General features: G+C 40.8%; 1 protein-coding gene across 1 annotated transcript in view; it reads right to left on the bottom strand.

The window, feature by feature from the left end:
• Nucleotides 1–15,852, bottom strand: part of itga1 (integrin, alpha 1) — a 55,545-nt gene extending 39,693 nt beyond the window's left edge. The window contains exons 1-2 of the mRNA XM_017039056.2: nt 13,952–15,852; nt 13,773–13,896 (exon numbers count right to left, since the gene is read on the bottom strand). Coding sequence (XP_016894545.1) covers nt 13,773–13,821 — 49 coding nt within the window. The 5' untranslated portion in view covers nt 13,822–13,896; nt 13,952–15,852. The remainder of the gene's footprint in view (nt 1–13,772; nt 13,897–13,951) is intronic.
• Between the last annotated feature and the right edge of the window lie 6,608 nt (nt 15,853–22,460).

Genomic DNA, 22,460 nt, shown 5'->3' with positions numbered 1-22,460 from the left:
CCCCCCCCCCCCCTGCCCGCCACCCTTTCATCCATTGACTGAACGTTCTCCTGCTGACGGTGTCGGGTTCCACTCTGTGAAACTTCCAGATGAATCCTCTGGAGCACACCGGTGTAGAAAACATGAAACATGCAAGCTGAGACCCAGGCATGACATCATCCCCCATGACGCTTGTCAAAGCTTTCTTGCCCCCTCAACCCCTCTACTACAATAAGAGAGGGGGCGGACACCGGGCTAACAACACCCACCCCGCACTGGACAACAGAGGAAAACTGTAAAAAAAAAATCTGCTGATCATTAAAGTCTGAACATCTATAGTGCGGAGGTGGAGGGCGGGGCTTCCGGGAGACATCTAGTAACTCCAGATAAACTAAAAATACACACACACACCCCCTAGGGGTTAAACAATGACCTTCCTCTAAAATCAATAAGCAAAAATAATCACAGATGTTTTGAAGGAAGGGACGAGCATGAGCTGACACAATATTCCTACAACTCGACAGGGAACGCCACAGGTTTGGGTTGGAAAGAAAAAGTAAAAGTGAAGAGAAAACCGATACAAAGGAGCGAGTGAACGATGAAAGCAGCTCGCCGGCAGCAGGTGAGTCACGACAATAATTACCACGCTACGATGTCTGAGTCTCTGTTAATAACACACCCTGAGCTGTGGACCAAACAGCAGAGGGTAAAACTGTAAGGAGGAGCTGCCAACGGCCACTTAACAAACGACATCGATCGCCACGATAATAACAATCCACTTATTTCGCTAAAACTTTAATTAGTGTTACAGGAATAGCCGGACAGAGTGCTGTTCAAAACTGTACTGTAAGGAACAACAGAGTGCTGCCGTCTAACTTTCTGCTGTTCAAAACTGTACTGTAAGGAACAAGTCTAGACCAGAAGCCAACGGTCAGGGACCTGGTCAGGGGTCGGGGGGTCGGAGGGAGATTCGGAGTCAAGTGTCTTTTACACAGAAACATCTATTGGAGTTAGTCATTAGTGCTAACGTAGACTTATTCAGCATAGAAAGGTTTTGCAATCATGTGTGTGTCTCAACTTCCTCTAAGAAAAATATACAGCCAAGCAGAATAAGTAGAACAAGAACACCTGAAAATAAGGCACAAAATCTTTTCGTCTTCTTTCTAGGATGTATCCGATAATTTCGTTTACAAAAGCACCTGCTTCTTAGAAATGGAATTGAGTTCTCTTCCAATTTTGTTTCAGTTTTTTTTTTTTTGGTTTTAATTTTTTAATGTTTGTTGTTATAATCATATAAACATATTAAATTGACTTTTTGATTTAGCCTTATATGTTCCATTGGCAACCTTTTCACCAGTTGTTTTTTTTTCCCCCCTTTTTTTGCTTCAACTTAAAAACTATTGAGATCTTACATTTAAAATTTAAATCTGAAATGAATATGAATGAAAATATAACTGGTCTGTATTCCCTAATAGATTGCTTTGAATTTAATTATATGACAATAATTAAACAAATAATAACATTTTAGCATGTGGACCCTGGTGTATTTCTGAATTTTATGTATTTCTTTTTTTTAAAGAAAGATTTGCTACAATAAGATCAGATCAGTCAAGCGTCTGATTATATATAGTGACATCCCATGAAAAGATAAAGTCTGGTCCAGTGGCAGCATCTGGGAGAATATTCCTTCAATGTTGTCAAGCGTCTGATTTAATCACAGTGATGATTATGGCAAACTTCACCGTATGTCTGTAATAAAAACTCCAATTTTAAAGCCTGTAACTTTTACATCTGTATTTTTGCAATAAACAATTCACAGAATCTGGAGAGTCTGAAGTGAGGAAACTGACTCATCATGTTTCTGTAGTGTTTTAGCAACATTTGTCACAACTGAAAACTGACCCTCAAAGCAAAAAAAAAAAAAAAGACAGGCAGTTTTTTTCAGAAGGATCCACATTAGTGCAGACACACACACACACACACACACACACACACCTCCCCCCGCTCCTTGTGTCAAACACACAGATGTGTCTGAGGAAGGTCTCCGCTCCCACTGATGTTTAGCTGCAGCTCAGAAACAGTAACTCAGGAAAAGCACCACAAAGGACACACAGGCAGCCGGTCCTTTAAATAAGTAAGACAAACAGGAAAGTATGAATGGAGCTACTGGACACACAGAGACAACTGAGACAAAAAGTCAAACAACAGACTCGGTGACACGTCAGGCCTTCAGTCCCTCACCTTTATCCCCAAGATCTTTCTGGACAGGAAATGAATCGGTTGACCTAATCGACAGACCACAGAAAAATGTTTTAACAACAGTGACAAATAGTCAGTATGGGCTGTGCTAATAAAACTAATTTCTCTTGTCACCCAATAAAATCCCTTTACGACTGAAGACTCTGGCGGCGGTGAACCAGCACCTCCACGTCTGGGCTTCACACAGCTGCCATTTAACTGCTGTTTGACAGTTGCTGCGTAGATGTAGAGACGTAGTTCTGAGTGTCCTAGAGTTAAAGACAAGCCTGGAGGTCAACAAAGGTGTTGACACTGAGATCCTCAGAAAAAAAAGAAGAAAAAAAAAAAACAGAAAAAAAAGCTCGTTCATTTAATTTTTTATTTTGCCAGTTTGTCTGAGAATGTTTGAAAACCTCTGCTTGGTATTCTTCCAAAAAATCTAAATTTCAAATAATTTTTTATTTTTATTTTATTTTTTATTTTGCCAGTTGGTGGTACTATAACTTTGATGACATGACTGTAGGTAAAACTTTTTTTATTAGTGTTAGCTCCATGACTGTATCAACTGGTCTTCAAGAATCACCTCTGGAACATCAGCAACTATATTTTAAATGATGGCAGTTTGTGGTCTAGTTGTATCAGGTTTGTTTTTTATGACATGTTGGTTCAATTCCCCTATATACAGGAACCAAACTTAATTGCGTTTATATGTAAAATGACAACAAAGTTGATTCTTCTTACTCTAAATTCAAGTCAAAGATTTTGAACATAAAATATGATAAAAATGCTGCGGGATAATAAAGGGGAAAAAAAACAATGTGGCCAAAACAGCAGTCAAACCTCAGTCTCTAAGTACGTACTGTAGAAGACAATCTTTCCTGAAATGGAAAATAAAAGTACTCCGTAAGTCGATGACACCAGCACCGAAATACACACAGAGACTGAACACAGGAAGGACCAGGTCACTGCTGTTACACGGCAACAACCAACACGCTCCATCACACATGTGGACCCGTCCACTCCACAGTCCAGGGACTTGGTTATTTCACAGTGGAACTTTTGTGTGGAAGAGCATCATCATATCTGGCTGGGTCATTCCTTTTGACCTCTTTGACCTCTTTGACCTCTTGTCACAGAGGTTAATGTGAACATGTTGCCCCCGAGGCAGAAGCCAGAGCTGCACAGCTCCCTGTGTGATTCCACCATGATGGATAGCTGTGGTCTGTGAGACAGACTGGACTGGAGGTCTGCACCAGCCTGCTGCACACAGACCATCAACAGACACACACACACACACACACACTAGGGCGTAGCTACTACAACATGGCAGTTTGGTAAATGTCTCTGTACAGTTTTACACCCAAAGTTAGCTTCAACACTGACTGTTATATTCACACTGATGTCGTCTACGTCAGGGGTGTCAAACTCATGACGTAACTACTCCATACCATATTAATATAAATATGGTATGGAGTAGTTACATCTATACAGTTTTGGTGTGTTTCTGCAATTGATTATTATTATTATTTATTCAAGTTACAAATATTGTACATTTGCTCTGTGTAATCAAAAAAGTTTCATTTATCAGGTTAAGAAACTCAACAGCGTGGACTTTATTATAAGGCAAATGCTTTTTGAGCTCCCGTGGGCCACGCAAAATTACTTGGTGGGCCGCATTTGGCCCGCAGTCCTTATGTTTGATGTTAATACATTTGTTAGTTATTTGTTGTTCAGATCAGATGGAAAGCTAAGGTTGACAAGTTTTCTTGAAGACGTTTCACCATCCAAGAGCCTCTTTGATGGTGAAACGTCTTTGAGAAACCTACTTCGTCCACTTGTCCTCGATGTGACCATCTTTTGTTAAGATGACCTGGATGACTGTTGATCACTGTTGAGGCTGTTGACAGAGAACCGAGCTCTCACTGCTGATGTTTGAAGTTGAACAGATGCTGCTTCATTTGTAAGTTTTGGCTCAAAAAAAGTCTGTCTGTTTTCCTCCAGTGAATCTTTTAGGCCAAACACAGCAGCTTTTTCCTTCTGCTCCATAACAAACAGATAAGAGGTCAAGAGGTCAGGTCAGCATTGACCTCCACCAACAGGAAACACAACTTTTCAAGACACTCTACAAACGTGTTGCATTTTCATCATTAGAGCAAAAAGCCGTGGATGTGAAGCAGCGGTGGTCCGTTTCCTCTCTGACCTCTGACCTTCCCACTCCTCTCCTTGTTTTTCCTCAGACTGGTGATAGCGCGCTCTCCTCCCACCACAAATCATACGGTCCAGACCAGGTTTTAAAACTCTGTCCTTTCACCAACGGGGGCTGCTCTCCATCACCTCCAACTGTCTGTCTGCCCCACTGCTGCTGCTGTTGCCCCCACCTCCCTCTTATTTGTCCCTGGTGCCTCGCAAAACAACTGCCTGAGGCCGACAGCCACATGAGCAAAGCACATTTTCATGGTACATCAGTGGACATGGCCCTGTGTGGACTGACCTGGAGTCAGATCGAACCGTTTATATTATTATAAGGGAATTCAAAATTGATTATGATTAATTAATCACAATTAACTTTTACATTACCATGTTACTGTAGGTGTGGATGAATCACAGTTAATCATGATTATTTGTGCTCAATGAATCGTGATTTATCCACATCTACAGTTATCTGGTAAAACGAAGGTTTATTTACTAAATAAATAAGTTAAGTTAAATAAGTTAAATCATGATTAAACCCAATTAATCATAATTAGTCAACATTACTAAATGACCAAAATGGTTTTTTTTTCTGTATATTGCTGGAAGAGAAAGACAAATTATAGCAGGTAGTTTACTGGTGACCAACCCAACTGATGGATTAGTACTACCTTCATTTCCTGAAGGACCTCTTTAGAGATGAATAAAGTTCTATTTATCTAATGAAAGCAATAAAAAAAAAGCAGAACTTGAATCTCGGCTTTACAAAGTGGCAGAACAAAGTTAGAGAACAAACACACTACACTACAAAAGAATCAAACAACAAACCAGTGACTCTTTCTTTGTAAGGCAAGAACCCTCTCCACTCCTCACGAGTGCGGCCCACCTATAAATAGGTCTGCTAATTTTCTTTTTAAAGCATTTGTAACGCATCGGACCAATGTGGAAACAATTCCTCCCCCGGTGGAGAGGATGAAACCCCTGAAACTGTAGCAGAGTGGGTGACAAGTGATGAAGTGTGAAACACATGCTGGGCACTTTGATGTCTGTGGGTGGCTTGACCTTGTGTGGAGGTCAAGACCTGCGTAAGCCGACACGACATGCGGTGTCGCACCTTGGCGGGGGTCTTGTTTATTTGAGGGCCTTTAAAGGTGGGTTTTCAGTTTCTTTACTCAAGTATGTACTTGATTCTGTCAGCCATCCGTCTCATCCGTCAGCAACAGATTTGTGTTTGATGTGGAACTCGTTTACATTTTTAAATGAGTTAATTTACCTGTTGATCAGATACGTAAACCACCATCTTCCTATAGTTCCTGTGGATCAAACCTTGTATGTGGCAGTAGGGGGGGGGGGGGGGGCAGTTATGTCACTTACGTACACTTAGAGTTAAAGGATGTTCGTTGCTCTAGGTCAGGGGTGTCAAACATACGGCCCCGCGGGCCAAAGCAGCCCGCTGGGGGGGAGGGGTCGATTTGGCCGACTTGATGAATTTTGAAAGTGAAGAAATGTACACAATCTTCATGTTCGTGATGTGTTAAATTATATTTCATTACTTATGAATATTTTATAATATGCTTCTATATATATGCTTAAAAACAAAGGAGAAAAACATGGGGCTATTGTTATTTATAGGTCATTATGTCATGAAGGGACTGGTCCGGCCCAGTTCCAGTTCTAATCAGGCTGTACGTGGTCAATGAACCACTGTGAGTTTAACACCACCGCTCCAGGTGGAAGCTTCACGTCACAGCAAAACAAAGACCTGACTGGAGCTGAATTAGATGAAATTCCACTCAAAACAAACAAAGCCACAGCCCAGCACATACATACAACAGATACATGTTGCTGTTTGTGGGACTTCAAACGTAGGTATCAAGACAGAAATCTGGGAATAAAACTGTCAAAAAAGAATGGCAGGTTTTATTCAAAAACAGAACTATGGTTGGTGTGAGCTGCAACAGGCTAATGACAGAATTACAACCTCAGCACGTGTGACCTTTGACATTCCCTGCAGATGCCTCTCTGGACTACCTTACAAAAGTGGATGAGCCACTACTTCCAGTTCCCGTTTAAATGTAGTTTTATCTGAAGTTACGGCTTATTTGACCGAACAGGAAAAACAAAAACGCTGGAATTAGATGAGGGTTTTCTGTGTCAGGATGAATAAAAGTGATGCACCAAAACTGATTTGATTTTCTGTCTCAGTTTGCATCGAAGGTTTTGCTTTAGTGTGACGGTTCCGAATGGTGATGTCACTCAAATCAGGGACAGAAAACAAAGAGAGTAAATGAGAAGACACATTTCTTAAAGTGACGGTGATGAAGGAAAGTCTCTGCTCCAACCATCAAACTTCGAGAGTTGACATCAGTTAAATAAAACATCACCATGGCAACCGTGACTTTCTTTTATTCCTGTTTCGGTTCCCCGCCTGCCGTCTGACACAGTCAGTGGTGACTCACTTCTGTGGCTGAACCAAACCCTGGTGTGTGTGTCTGTCTCTCACTCTCTCTCTCACTCTGTCTGTGTGTGTGTGTGTGTGTTGCTGACAATCATCTTCTATAAACACAAGTGACAGACATTATTTTATTCATTATGACAAAGTATTTCACCACGACCTCACGACGCTGCACGCTTATTTGTAGTGAATTACATTTCATGAGATCCTTGCAGCTGTAATTATATTATTTTTATATTATCCCTAATATGAAGACGGTGACCACAGATAAAATGCCTAAAGCTGCTGTCACTGATGTCATCTCCTGGACTCACTGAGGTGAACTTCCTGTCTGTGGCTGCCATCAGCTTTTCCTTCCTACGTCGTCCCATGGATGTGTCCGAGTGTTTACCCTGAACAATCAGCAGCAGAGAGGAAGTGTCTTTGAATCCTGGCTCCTGATTGGACGAGATTTCCTAAAATGTGTCTGTTGTATTAACGCCAGAATGCTCAGTAAGACTAAGCAAATACTACTGCAAGCTGCGACCCACACATATATAGTGTATATACATATATATATACATACAGTATATACATCTACATATGTAGAGTATATATAGTACATACATATATACATATATATACACATATGTATATATGTAAATATATATATAAATATATATACACATTTATATATACTTATGTGTAAAATTAAAAATACATACACTTATGTGTATATATACATATTTTATAAAATATATTGACATATATTTATATATAGATAGAACTTTATTAATCCCTCGAGAGTTCCCTTCGATAATAATATATAATATATATTTCTTTATATTTCTATATAGAAATATATACATATATATACATATTAATATACATATAAATATAGATATACACTTTATGTGCATATATGTAAATATATAAAAAATATATAAATATATATAAATACATATATGTGTGATTATAAAATAAATGTTACATTAATTACTGTTAAATGCAAGATATGATTTTTGTTTTTTTGTTTTTTTTCCTATTTTAACTAAGTACTTTCTTGAACAGCCACAGGAGACTTCAAGGCGGTGACATCAGTCGCTGTGACTGATGTTTGAGTGACTATCGTTGGATTAGGGTTTCACTTGGTCACGCATAATTAATGATTCAATGATTTTTTGATTGTAATTAGAGATCTTTGTTGTATTGATGCGCTTCCACTTTAATGCCTCGTTAATACATCGAACCTTGATGTCTAATTTGACATGTGACATATACTTCGGAGTCTGACCTCCATCTTTCTAGGTCACAGCTCGGTGACAACAATATAAACAGATGTAAAGATTCTTCTGTCATCAACGCCACATGGTTTTGAAGCATGTCTTAAAATGTCATCTGTACATCTTCTCCTCTTTAATCTCTGCTTTCATGTTTATCACATGGTTCCCAGAGAGCAGTGTCAGCAGCAACATATATAAAGTTACACAAGTGCAGTAAGACGAGGCAGCCGAGTGTGAACCCAAAAGTTCTGTGGGTGGCAATTGTGGTTTTCACAGCCTCGTCTCCAAATCAACATTTTCAAGAAAACGTCGCTGCTGTTGATGCTGCTATGTACTCTTCACACACAGATCCACTTCCTGTCAGTTTAGGTTTAAGTTCACCCAGTCACGTCCATCTGCACGTTGGCTGCAGAAAATGTATCGTGCATATATCCACCACGCCAAACAACAGTTGCAGCAAATCATATCTTTTACAGCCAATAGGATCCTTTAAAATGTCTGAACGACCCCTGCACAGGAAAACAGTTAAATATGAAATGAAACTTTTTTAACAATTCCAATTGATACCACTGATCGATTCTCTTATTGATTCTCACTCAAATATATTGTATATTATGTATATGTATGTATGCATATATATTTATACATTAAAACATACATACTGCAACATGTAGACTCCATGTGACCCAACAAACTATTTGATGTTATTATTAATAGGCCTGGGATGATAATCAATAAATCCTTTATTATGCATTATTTCACGTACAATTACCATGTGAGGCCTCTGGTACATGAATATAGTTTTTTGCTTGTCTGACTGATGAGTGTCAACAGAAAACAGAAGTTACATTCAATGACTTCTCCTTCTGTGGCCTGTTCACCTCCAACAATGTTGTGGTGACACAACAAACTGAGGCAAACAGTGAGAGACCAAACCAACAAGTCAGACCTTATACACTTAAAAGAAGAGCGTGTGGGTTCAAAGACCCCGGTGGATTTGCTCTGTGACTTCTCTGCAAACTGACACACAGATCATGTCTGCCGCTCAAGGACAGCTGCACTGAGTTAAAGGACTAGAAGCGAGGACATGTCTAAAGAGCAGATGAGGACGATGTCGCTGACGAGGCTTTGATAGTTTACTGTGAACTTTGATGTCGGATGTGACTGTATGTATATAGGAGCAGTTCTTCAGATCTGCTCCTATATCAAAGAGACCGTATTGTCTCCATTCATCTTAGAGATAATGTTAATGTTAACCAGAGCATCAATTATATGTAGGCTCTAGTCTACACAGTGGGTTAAAAGATGAAGGGAGTTCAATTTATTATCGCTCGAGATTTTCATTTTTGTGCAATTATCTCACTCATTTAACTTTTTAACTAGTTGTAATTCCCAGTCACAAAACCAGTCCCTGTAGTTGTTTTCCCCCAACCTTTATTCAGTAGTTCTCACTTTAATTTCTGTCATGCCTGCACCTTGGGGACAGAGATGTTTTCAACTTTATTTTGTTTAAAATCTAGTCATTCTGACCTGTCTTTCTAAAAGGAGAAGTTGATGAGGTGACACTTACAACAAATAGTTCCAAGAACTTTAAACAGTTCTGAAGACTAAGTGACAAGCACAGGCCACAGCACATACCTCAAAATAACAGACTAACAATCAAAAACTTTAAATCAGGGGTGTCAAACATATGGCCTGCGGGCCAAAAGCGGGCCCGCTACGAGATTCAATCCGATGAATTTTGATAGTAAAAAAAATTATAAACACTTGTTTTTGATGTCTTGTCATGATATTTCATTAAATATGGATGAATACATGGAGCAGTATTAATAAGACTCCATCACAGATCAACCCTAAACAACGAGGTGTCTGTGGGACGCGAGCAGCCACTCTTGACATGCTCCGCCGACACACGTGATAAATCCCTGACCAATCGCTTTTATGCTGTGGATTTTCCATGAAAGTGCGCATGTATTCACTCTGGTGGGTTTGGTCGGCTGGGTGTCTCCTGTTTCCCCACAGATCTTCACAGATGTTTAAGAAGACGTCACCGTCAAGGCTCCAGCAGCCACACTGGGATGTGTGCAACACTACAGCTACTGTACATGACTATAAAATTACACAGGCGCGACAAATACATTAGCATTGCCAGGCTAAAAACAGTCTCCATTAAATTAGCTTAATTGAGTCCAGTATGAGTGGAATCCCTGCTGATCTGAGTCCAAATATGCAGCGTTTTTTCACAAAGGTGAAGAGACGAGACACAAGGGCTAAACCAGGAGTGGAATTAAATGAAGAATCAATGGAGAATCAAAAACAAAAATTGTACAGTAGCATTCTGGGATATCTCTGACAGCAGATCGTAACCTGCTCTGTTCACTAACCCGAGGCCTGGAATTGAGCTTCTTTCTAACGTTCTTTTAGTTTTGGTGAAAACAAACTCAGGAGTTAAATCAAAACCAGTTGTAAAGCTTCAAGATTTTCACATTTAGCTGAAAACAACCTAACATTTTGACATAAGACATAAAGATATAACTTGTCCAACTGTCCAAACACGTCTTAGAGACATATACTAACATATGAATTCATCTGTCTTAGAACTTTTTGACTAAGATCTTCTCTGTCTCTTGACATTTTCATCTTTCAGCGACTGTTTTCTCACAAAATACTAAGATATATTTTCCCGAATCATAGATGTGGGAAACTGCAGGAAAAAAATCCACAGGGAATATTAAGGAATTCTCTTCGACCAACTTTATCAGATGAAATTTTTTTTTTTTGACATTCAATGAAAGAACATGAATCATGTTCTTTTGGCTAAGTGACATGAAGTGATTTATAATGTCATCCCTGTTTCATATATGTAACAACAAACAACACATCGTGGTGTCAACTCAGTTCACTGGTTTTAAAATGCGAGATCACAGAGGAAACTTCTAGATGTACCACCAACCACAGGGAAACGAAGAAAGTTCTGGAGAAACGAAAAGAACCAAACATATTTTCCCAGCTTTTGAAATGATGAGAATTTACAACAGATGTTTTTTTTTTACATCCTGGGAAATGATCCATAATAACACTGTCTAAGTTTTTATTAGAAATTTTATTGGAATTGATGTATTTATTAATTCATTTTCTGCAGTATTCTCTGTATCCCATTAATAGCGGATTAACCAATCATGAAAGTAATCCTTCCTCCTCTGGTCACTGCACCTCGACACATTCCTGATTGATGCCAGATGCCCTTCTCCTGTTCAGCACCAAACTCAAACCACCTGTAGCCCCATCCCTGTCAGGAATTTACAGAGATGAAATGCTGCCACTACAATAACCACATGTGGGCCTCTGAGGAAGGCAGAGGTAGCCTCCAGAGTAACAACACTGGATCTGCCATGGATATGCTCTTCCACCCCTGTTTAACCCAAATGAGGTCATGGTCCAAAAGTGCAGCCCATGGTACAGGGACCGGGTCACGGTAGACGTCTAGCAGAAACAGATTTAGTTATTACGGTCGCCATTACTGAGTCAAAACAGACTGCAGTTTAAAGAGGAAGAGACAAGGTCACAGTTTGATGACCTGCAGCAGGGCCACATGTTAGCGAAAACTCCCGGGGGGGGGGGGGTCCGAGCCCCTCGCTACAGTACACGGTTGTCAGATCCTAAGAGGATAACTTCCAGCTCAGTTTTCATAGCACCCACAACTGCCATGTTCCTCACTCAGTCGGATGTGATTTTCTAAACTTTTTCTAAGTTTTTCTTGGATACTCATGACCAGAGGTCTGCAACCCGTGGCTCCAGGGCCTCATGCAGCTCCTTTGCATCTTGGCAACGGCTGGCTGGGAGTGACCAAATGTATCATGACTGTGCTGACTGACACATCGACCACACGCAGAGAGGAAGAGGCTTTAACTTTTCCTGAAATTCCAGGCTAAACCGATTTTAGTCACACTAAATTTTCAGCTTGCTTGCTAACAGCAAAACAACACAAAGGAGCTGTCCTCCTTAGTGCTAGATCAGGCAACGTTGAGATAGGATAAGTAATGTTGACATCAGGACAGTGTTTGTGACTGCAGTGAGTGAGTCATAATAAGACATTTGCATCATTTGTTTGTTTGTTTTTTTGCACCAAAACACAGTAATAGGAGAGCTAAAGGCAAACAAATTTGTGGAGTTACAGATAGCCAAAATAAACAAATCTGAGAGCAAAAATTATAGTCTGTGTCTGACAAAAAATACTGTGTGAACATCCATATTCAGCCTCCTCTCAGTCTCTGCTGTGAGCTGACTGTCTCTCCCACCATTACTTCTTCAATCTGTGGTTTTTAAAAAGTCATCAAGTTGCATCGCTGCCACCTACTGCCTCTCTTCTCCACTGGTGATCTGAACAGGGAAGATAAATAGATAACGCAGACAGAGGGCAGCATCCACACTGACTTCTACAATACAATACAGTAACTGTCCACCCGTCTCAAGTTTGAATGACTCTGACGTGACTCTGACGTGACTCCACTTCAGTGTTGAACTCCTCTGCCTCACACAGCCCCAACTCTTCAGGCTCCACTCAACTGAAATGTCATTAAAAGCCTATAACGGTGGAACACTCAGCCAAGGTCGAGTTCAGTCACATGAGGCTTTGACACAATCGTACATGACACACGTGCAGCAAACTGCAGATACAGGAGGCAAAAACACATGACACTGCAGAAAGAGTCGGCTCCGAGAGGAGACGACACTGAGGAACTTTTTCGTGGAAGCCAAGTGAGCGTCAGTCTGTCGGACAGGCAGCACAGTGATGTAACTGACAATGCCATGCTTCTGATTAGGGGTAATCAACTGGGGGTCCGCAGCCCAAGGCAGTCCGTGAAGATGAAGCAGCTTTATGTTTAAAAAGTGTATTTTTTTCCATCAGTTTTTCCTACTAATATCTCAGTAATCTACGTATCTTTTTTTATTTTTTTTTCATTTTTACGTTTTATGTTCAACATTAACAGGAAGGCTGCACAGTGGAGGAGTGGTATGTGCTGCTGCCTAACAGCAAGAACATCATCAGTTCCATCCCAAGTTCTACTACAAGCATTTTTCTTTCTGCATGTTCTTCATGCAGGACGATGTGAGCGCGTTTGGCTCCGACACCATGAAGAAGAATAAGCAGCAGAAGAAGACGAATGAATGAATTAAATTGAATTCATTGGACTGCTTGGTATTCATAACTAACATACTGCAGTACTTCATGTACCAGGAATATACGCAGCTGTGTATTACTTGAATAAGGTACTCCTAAAAATCCAACCTTTCATGGTATGTTTATAAAAATGGAACTTGGTTCAGTTTGAAATATAATTGATAGAATATGAAGTATGAAGTGGAGGGTCCCTGCTCCAGGTCTCCAACAGTTGAAGAGCCTCTGACTATGGTTTAGGTTTTACAGTTTATGAGTCCACGTGATGACTGCCGTGTAATGGAAGCTTTCACACGTCAATAACGCAGAGTGAGGTGGTCTAAAGTGGAGGAGAGCGTGCGCAAAGATGCGCTGCTGAGTGGAGACCTCGGAAACTGTCTCACAGTCCGGTTCCCTCCCTGTACACGGAAACCCTCACCTGGTAAACAACAACCACGGACTCATTTCTCATTCACGCGTTGTTACTCACCATTAACCAGCGTCAGCGCCGCTGCAGGGTGACGTCTCAGCCCGAGCATCTTGACGCGCAAAAAGGAGTCTCCGCAGCTTCACTTAATTCCACAGACTTTCTTCTCTCTCTTCTTGTGTCTGATGTCACGGAGACACTTTAATTCCACAGACTTTCTTCTCTCTTTTCTTGTGTCTGATGTCACGGAGACACTGAGGTTCACGGAGCTTCAGATCTGCTCACTGACAAACAACAGTCCACACGTCATTCCCAGCGGCCACAGTTTGAAAGAGACTCCAGCACCGACGGTCCGGAGGCGGATGAGCTCTGTCCCATTGACTGTTCGCCTCTGCACAGACAGAAACACGGAGGAGACTGAGAGTAAGCTGGAGGAGGAGGAGGAGGAGGAGGAGGAGGAGTAAGAGGAGGAGGAAGGCGGCTGGGAGAGTTCACTGTACACCGGACCTCATCAGCTCCGTGGTGTGGGGTGAGATTCTGTCAGTTCATGGGAAAATACCAGTCAAGTAACAGCGGTGCTGTGACGTCACTGAACACTGTCTCAACAGTTGAGCAGACTGAGTGTCCTCAAGTGTTTAGACATTATAGACAAAAATAAAGACATAAATAAAGACTAAGAGTTCTTACACTAGATGAATGGACTGAATTAGAGTAAAACTAAGAATAACATCTGAAGAATTACGAGTAGGAAATAGTGCAAACTGGTAAAGAAAGCTGGAGGAAAGTAAAAAATAGCAGGACCGCGAGTAAAAACAACAAGAATAAAAAATATAAACATATATAAATGAGGAAGAAAAATAGGATTAATAAAATGAAGAACGGGATAAAGAGTAAAATCAGTAAAAGTCGTAGCTGATTGGAAGTCAGACATAGGACAACAACACCAGTGTTAGCAAAAGCTAGCAAAACTAGCTAGCTTGGTATTAATTAATCACAATTAATCGTCATGTAATTTATCACAGTCAAATTTGATGGAAATTAATCTCCTTTTCTCATGGTTTAACTAGATAAATAATCTTTTCTGAATAAGACAAAACACATTTCTGCTGTTGTTTATGACAAATGATGGAATTATTGATGTGGAAAAATATGTAGAAGTATTAACGATCACAGAGCTGTTGGATTTTAGTCAGGAGACGGTGGATGGAATTTAAAGCTTGAGGTTCTTCTGTGAAAGTCTTTTTAATTTAACCTATGTAACTTTGTATCTTGTGATAATTGTATTTGCTCATGGAGAGTGGGATTTCTATTTCTAAATATCTGGGCTTTAAATGAGCTTCTCCTGCTTCATGGACCTGCAACTGCTGCTGATTGGTATTGACAAAAATAAGACCTGCGGACTGAGACTGGGACAGACGTCAGACATTCAAGGATCGGAGCCAAAGGTGAGCTGTGTTGAATTTAGAAACATCTGTATCTAGTGCTTATTAGTCTGTCCCCTGGAGGCTGTCGTCAAAACGTGGTGATCCAACATGGCAGCCTCCGCACAGATGTTACAGACCAGCGCAGCACAAAAAGTCTGGAAAGTCCATGTTTGATGTAATTATAAACACATTTTCCGCTGGGAAATAATTTTTTTTTTAAAACAGTTTCATGTCCATTCAGTTTAATATCCCAGCGTTCACATGTGCGTGAAACACGGTGATCAAACTGGGAATATAGAATAACTGACTCCTCCTGTCTCTGTGGATCTGCAGCCTCTGTCTGAGTAAATCTATTTACCAGGGATGTACATCCACGCTCATTCACCAGCTCTAAGTGTGTGTGTGTGTGTGTGTGTGATGAAAGATATATGGCTGCCACCGAATAAAAAAGTCTGAAGTCACCACCCGTGTTATTGATGGAACGAAGCTTCATCTGTGGCTGTGGGAATATGATTTTCACCTCTGTAATAAAAGTGTTTTATTCTTTTAAAGAAAATAAACTGCGCATCGAAACTGTTGTGACTTTTAACAGGGTCCGTTTTGTGTCGTTAGCTCAAACATGAAGTTATGAGTCGGAGGTACGGTACGTCAGGAGACAGGTTTACCTGCAGCTCTTCATCTCACGGCTCCCTGCAGCTGATCCACTGCCCTAACGCAAAACATATCCATTTTAGTGACCTCCACCTCTCTGACAACAAACAGATTAACGTCAACTCGAGTTTCACCTTTTCAAGGCTTTGATGTGGAGCAGCCAGGGTCGCATCAGCGGGGAATCGAGGCAAAATGCCCTTGAAACGCTGCAATCGCCCCTGAAATTCACAAGTTAGGGTTTTTACAGCGGGGCTTCTGTAGCAAACACCAGTTGAATGTCTCTGTTGCTAAGTTTATACCAAAATAAGTCAATGTAAGGTATTAACCCTACGAGTCAACTAAAGCTGAACAGCTCATACTTGGCAAAAAAAAAAGCTAAAAAATTGCGAACAACTTAGCTTAAATGGAAAAAACAAGCAAATAAATTATACAAATATATATTTATTAATAATAGCTAAATTAGCTGGAAGTACATGTAGAAATAGCTTGAACAAAGCACCACATATTGCCATGAAAGAGTTAACCAATAAGAAGCTAAATGACATTTTTGTTCTAAAAATAAGTGAGCAAGCCCAAAGCTAACGCTTAGCTAACAGTTTATCCCTTTTATATTAAAAGTTATTCAAAAGATGTGTTAAAAAAAGCTAAATAAAAAATAGCGTAAAGAACCTAAATGTTTACTTTAGCTTTAGCTTACAGTATATTATAAAACACAAGAAGAGTAAAGAATTGTATAAGACATAAACAAATGTTAACCTGAAAAAAGCAAATGTAACATTTCAACAAAGTTGCTCAACAACTAAAGCCAAAAAGAGAAGAGAAGATGGCAAAGAAAAAGCATGTAGCCAAAACAGCTAGCAAAGCTTAAAACATGCAGCAAAACATCATAAACTGTTAGACGTCACAAACATTTGACATAAAAATAAAACATAAACAGTGACGATGTGTTGGTTTTTTTTTTCAGCCTAAAACATCAGTGAAATATAAGAATAGAAAAACAGACTAAGAATGAGAACGTTACCAGACAACTGCTCCATAAGACTGGAAATACTCTCAGCGGGTGGGAATGGTTGAGGGTCTGGGAGACATTCATCCTGAAAATCCTTACTAATCCAATCATCTGCATCTTAGTCATAATAACTGTTTGTTTTGATGGACAGACACAACTGTGCACTTCTCATAAAGTCACATGTTACCGTCAAAGGAAGTAAATAAAATCGAACGCTGCCCAGTTAAACCCGCGTCATTTACCAGACGTCCGGCCGAACTGGACACACTGAGTCTAACTAGGATTGACATCTGGGTACAATTTCTAAAATTCACAGAGAGATTACCATGGGATTATTATAGGTGGTGGTCCGCGCTTGGCCGTGAGGCCCACAGCTCCACCCATGATTTACCCATGATGCCTGAACATTTTGTTCCCGTCCAGTACTATTTCCTTAATCTGAGAGGTTCTCCTATAAAAATGATACCCTCTGCAATTTTTCCTTATTTTTCCGTAATCCTCCAGACTAACGCTGGCTAATTTCACACTTTCAGTGCAGTATGTTGTATCCATCGTGAAATAGCTCACAGGTGGAACACACCCTTTAAACACCTGAACGCATCACTTATTCACTGTAATTCAAAGGATTAGGGTAAGAACCCTTTCTGTGTAGCAGGCCCGCTGGGCTGTTACAGTATCTGTGGAATTGTGTGCTAAATAAAGCTGTGCCCCGTAGAAAAGTTGGCTGATGATTAGCCGGCTAGAATGTTAGCATGAGGGTATTTCCAAGAAAAACACTTGTGGTTTCTGGTGTCACTGGTTGATGACAGTTTTATATGACAAAAGCCATCAGTTGAAATGCAGACTATAAATCCTATTTACTTTAGAAATTCCTCATGAGGACGTCTTCATTTCAGCCCTTCATCAACAACCAACTCTTTCTGAAACTGGAAAAAAAAAGACTAACATTAAAAGGGCTTAGCAACAAATGGTTTTTCCTTCTAAAGTTTCCTGTTCTTAGAGGTAGATTTTCTTTTACACAATTATTAGTAGGAAAGTAGGAAAAATCGAAGCTCAGAACTACTGAGGCTGGTATCTGGATCTAACTAAGGATGAATAGAAGAATATAGAAAATATTTTTGACTTGATTTACGTCATCATACTGTGATGCTGGTTTCAAACTCTTCTTACAACGTCTCATTGTCATTTGAATTTTCTAAATCAAACATCTTTTAGACTTTACTCTGTCAGTATCAAAAAACCAACTGTTGTTTTGAAACACTACCAGATTATTTTTGAATAAAATAAATTAGTAGTACCAAACGACGTAGGGACCGGCACCAGTCCCCGGACCAGGGGTTAGGGACCCCTGGGACAATTGACAAGAACGTTGTGTCGGACTTACACATTGACCCTCCAGTAGTAGTCTGAAGGTGGTTTGGAACTAATGATGGCTCGATAAAAGGTTTTCTGCAACCTGGAGTATCTGCCGATACCGATATCAATCCGATACCTTCTTTCCCACTCCAGCATACCGTGAGGTAATAGTGGCCCTGTTTACGACATGTCGCCCAAAGTTAAGTTGAGCCTTTGGGCTCAGGTATCAGACCTGATGGGCTTAAGTTATTATTTCAATATCCAGTCTGGAAATTTAAACCGATATCGGACGATACCGATCCTGAGTGTCAGCTCTACCATCCCTATTTGAAAACCACCATCACTTAAATAAATCTTCAGCGCTCGTCCACACCTGTTAGTTTGTACCTGGGACACTTTTGAGCGGCAGGGATCATCTGGCCCGGACCAAATGGATCTGAGCCTCGACTGGATTACTGTCCTGCCACAGATTTGTGAGTCTGAAAGGAAGCAGAAAAAAATGCATTTGAACAGAATATGTGACTATGTTAACTCAACCCTGCATTTCCATCTGAAAACTTTCTCTGCACTGTTTTCTCTCCTGTTAGTGGTCCACGGTACGGCCTACAGTGCGGCCCACAGTGCGGCCCACAGTGTCACGAACACACAGTGAGACAGAGCTGCATGTTAGTCCACAGTTCAGTCCCACTGATGTCCTTCTCCGTGTCTGTGTGTAAACACCGCGGCGCTGCAGATAACCATGAAGACCGGAGCAGGTACCAGAGCGGTCCGTCCCGTCTCACTCAACATCGTCCTACATGGTAAAAACCACAGTAGTTACACAATCTATACTGTGTCAACACACATGGATACTCTGATTGTCCACCAGGGCTCAGGTCAGTATCTGGATCTGAGAGGACGTTTACAGGGGTCCATCCTGTCCTCAGCGCTGAAGAGATCTCCGCTGAGACTCAGGAAGAGTCTGATTAGCTTTTCCTCACTTTACCGTACCCTTCCCCATCCCCCCCCCCCCCCCCCCCCCCCCCCTCAACACAGTCGCCTCAAATATTTTATAGTTTTTCCTCATGTGTTGTAACACCATCGTGAAGGTACTCCATATTTTCATCCTTAAACCAAATTCAGTTTCTTCCGTTGTCTCCTGTCTGCAAACCTAAATCAGTAAATTCTTCTACTGTGTTTTTTTTTTTGTTTTTTTTTCAACCTAATGTGTTCTTCTTCTCTGCCCCTGATCTGATTGTCTGTATACAAACAGACAGGATGAGTGCATTTGGCGTGTGCCAGATACAAATGCTCTCACAGTCCCTTGATCAATCAACTGCATCTCTCAATAAAAACTCTTTTCTTTCCAATCAGCGTGTTTCAGTTCGAGTCTGTGTTTTATTGTGAGTCAGGGATCTGCTGTGGAAGTGACATCACAACATGGATGCCAAGAAAACGAAATCCCTTCAGGTTAAGGATATATGGCGGGTGTGTGTGTGTAGTACGTCAGACAGTGTATTGTGTGTATACTCGGAGTGAGTAGATGGTTGGGTCATGGTGAAGCTCAGCAGTGGACACTTTACTCTAAATCACAGCCTCCCCACTGGAATCTATTTACAGAGAGAATCTGAGGAATCCCTAATGTATACAAGAGGATGGTGGTGGTGGTGGTGTGTTAAGGTGGATGACAGTTCGCAGTACACATATACTAATACGTATGGTATTTCCTAATATTTCACTGCATACTGACGTGGCACTAACATAACTGCCAACACTTTTATTGATTCGTCCTTATTGGGTATTTATGATTTACCACCTACGACTCAGGACCACCCAAAAAAAAACCTTCAGCTTCTCCCAGTTCAGTGTTTATGTGTTTATTTGTAAACGACTGCATCTCGCTTTAGAGAAAGAACTGCTTTTGGCTGACCGATGTTTCAGTACGTAATTGGACGTAACCTTTGACCTTCTGTTTGGACAACCATTTCAAACTGTAACTGTGAGGGACCGCTTGAGAAGTCTATGTTGTGTTTACAGCTTGCTCTAAAAGGGACAGGTCAGAGGTCAAGTTACTCTGATAGTTGGTTCATTAACCCTTTCATGCATGACGGTCACTACAGTGGACAGCTATTAAAATGTCATTTTCTATGATGAGAATAGGTTTTGATGGCAGTGTTGCATATAAGCCTCTACAGTGGACGCCTGAGAATCCACTTTTTTAATAGCTGTCCACTGTAGTGACCGTCATGCATGAAAGGGTTAATCTTGACTTCAGAGCTCTGACCGTTCATGTTCACTATCTGAGCAAATCTATCCAGGGCAAGGGGAAATACACAAGGAGTGAAACAGTAGAAGAAGAGTAAACTTAAGAACTGCTCCAAGAAGTCTAGAAGAGTGAAGCAGTAGAAGAAGAACTAATCAAATCAGTTTCAGGGATGGTAACAACATTCAGTGTTAATGTCAGTGATGAATGAGTCTGAAGAACAGCCTGTCTCCATATAAGGACTCTCTTTACACAGTTGTTATAGACTCAAGCTTCTGTATTTTCATTTCCCAAAAACAGTTGGAACAATTATTATTATGTTGAGACTGGACAGTCCACATCTGTGCAGCTGCTCGGCCGTTAGCAGCACAGGTGGTTGCCTGCAAGCGTGACTTTGGATGAACTTCAGGGGGAGAAAAAAAGAAAGTCCAGTGTCAGCTCAGGGCGAAGTTAAACAGATCTCACTTCAGCAGTTTGTCTTGAAAGAGAACAGCTTTTCAAAAAGAAAAAATGCTTTAACTTTAAAAGTAAACCAGAGCTTAAGGGACCATGGATCATCTGTGGTTACTCCTGAAGGTTCCTAGTTTCTGTTTCCTTCACTAACTTTTTTTTTTTTGACTTGTTCTGTTCTGTATGAAGGTGAAATGTCTCTGTAACAAATTCCTGGCTGGTCATGGCTCCTAGTAAAGACACAGAAACAGAGCAGTGTGATATTTTCACAGTTCCTTTGACTTTCCTGACATTTCAAACTGCTTTGTTTGAGCACATCAGGGCCGCAGTCCCCTTCAGCTAAAAGCAACAGTTTGGGGTATTTACAGTGTATCTGAAGCTTATTTTCTAACACATGCATGACAGCATGTGACAATAATCAACACGCGATCTTCAAAGCTGACCCCAGATCTGCTGAAAACACCAATGTGACACATGTGGACAGCAATTAAAGGCCTCATCGGTCTCCTCAGGCTGCTCCCTACTGGGCTGTGTCTGCCAGTGCTGGGTCCTGACCCCTAACTTTAACAACACTGACACTGGGTGTCAGTTTCAGTGAGGTCCCTGGTCCTGTGTCTTTTACTAATATCATTTTAAAACACATTTGATGTAGACATAATAGAAAACCCATGAAAACATCCGACATTCCTACGGGAGACTAATAAAAAAAAAACATCGACTGATAGGTCAACGATAAGGAAACATCGTTGTCCTATACATAGAGTGATTTTACAGTGAGTTAAAACTGGACTACACGTTGGAATGGAATAAACTTTTTGCCGATATTGTCCAAACACTTGGTTTCCGATTCCGATATCAACCGATACCGATAAAGGCCTGGTAATATTTATTTATTTATCTGTACAAACCACTGTATGAGTATGAGATTAATTAAATGAGCTGCAATGCTGCCATCTAGTGACTTTTTCATCTAGTGACTCATTTATCCCCAAAACTATTTTAAGGGCACACGTCGTTTGGCGAAACCTAGGCATTGCGTTATCGGGTTTTTATTATCGGAGGAAAAACCAATAACAATATTACAAAATAATGCTAAGATCGGGCCGATAATATCGAGTGAGTCCCTCACTATAAATTGAGTCCATCACTGTCTTATAATAAAAAAGTGACGTCTATAATCTTGCACTGGAATAAGGAGGAGACAGAGACTCTCTGGATCTTCGACTCTGAACAGCATAACAATGACAGGAATGTGACTTCCGTCGCTGTTCGTCAGCGAACTGTGGTGTCAGTGTTCAGGAAATTTGGTGGGGCTTCCCTGAGAGGAACGGATTGTTGAGTGCAGTCACTCCCTGTGGCCACTTTCACACAACAACGAGTCCTTACGTAAAGTCTGTCAGAGCAGGATTTGGAGAAATGAGCAGTCATAAAGGACTAGTCCCCGGAGAGGACTAAGGTTCACACACACACACACACACACACACACACACATACATGCATTCATGCACAGCTGTTTCCTGTATGTCACTTCACATTTTTGGCATGTCACACAGCCATTGTGATTACAAGATATCATTTTCACTGCAGAGCGATGTTCTTATGAGGGGGTTTGAGGGATT

This window comes from Cynoglossus semilaevis, chromosome 14, assembly GCF_000523025.1.
Source record: "Cynoglossus semilaevis isolate Cse_v1.0 chromosome 14, Cse_v1.0, whole genome shotgun sequence".
In the NCBI taxonomy this organism is placed as follows: Eukaryota; Metazoa; Chordata; class Actinopteri; order Pleuronectiformes; family Cynoglossidae; genus Cynoglossus; species Cynoglossus semilaevis.
The sequence above is the reverse complement of the archived record's forward strand: the minus strand, read 5'-3'. Positions and strand labels throughout refer to the sequence as shown.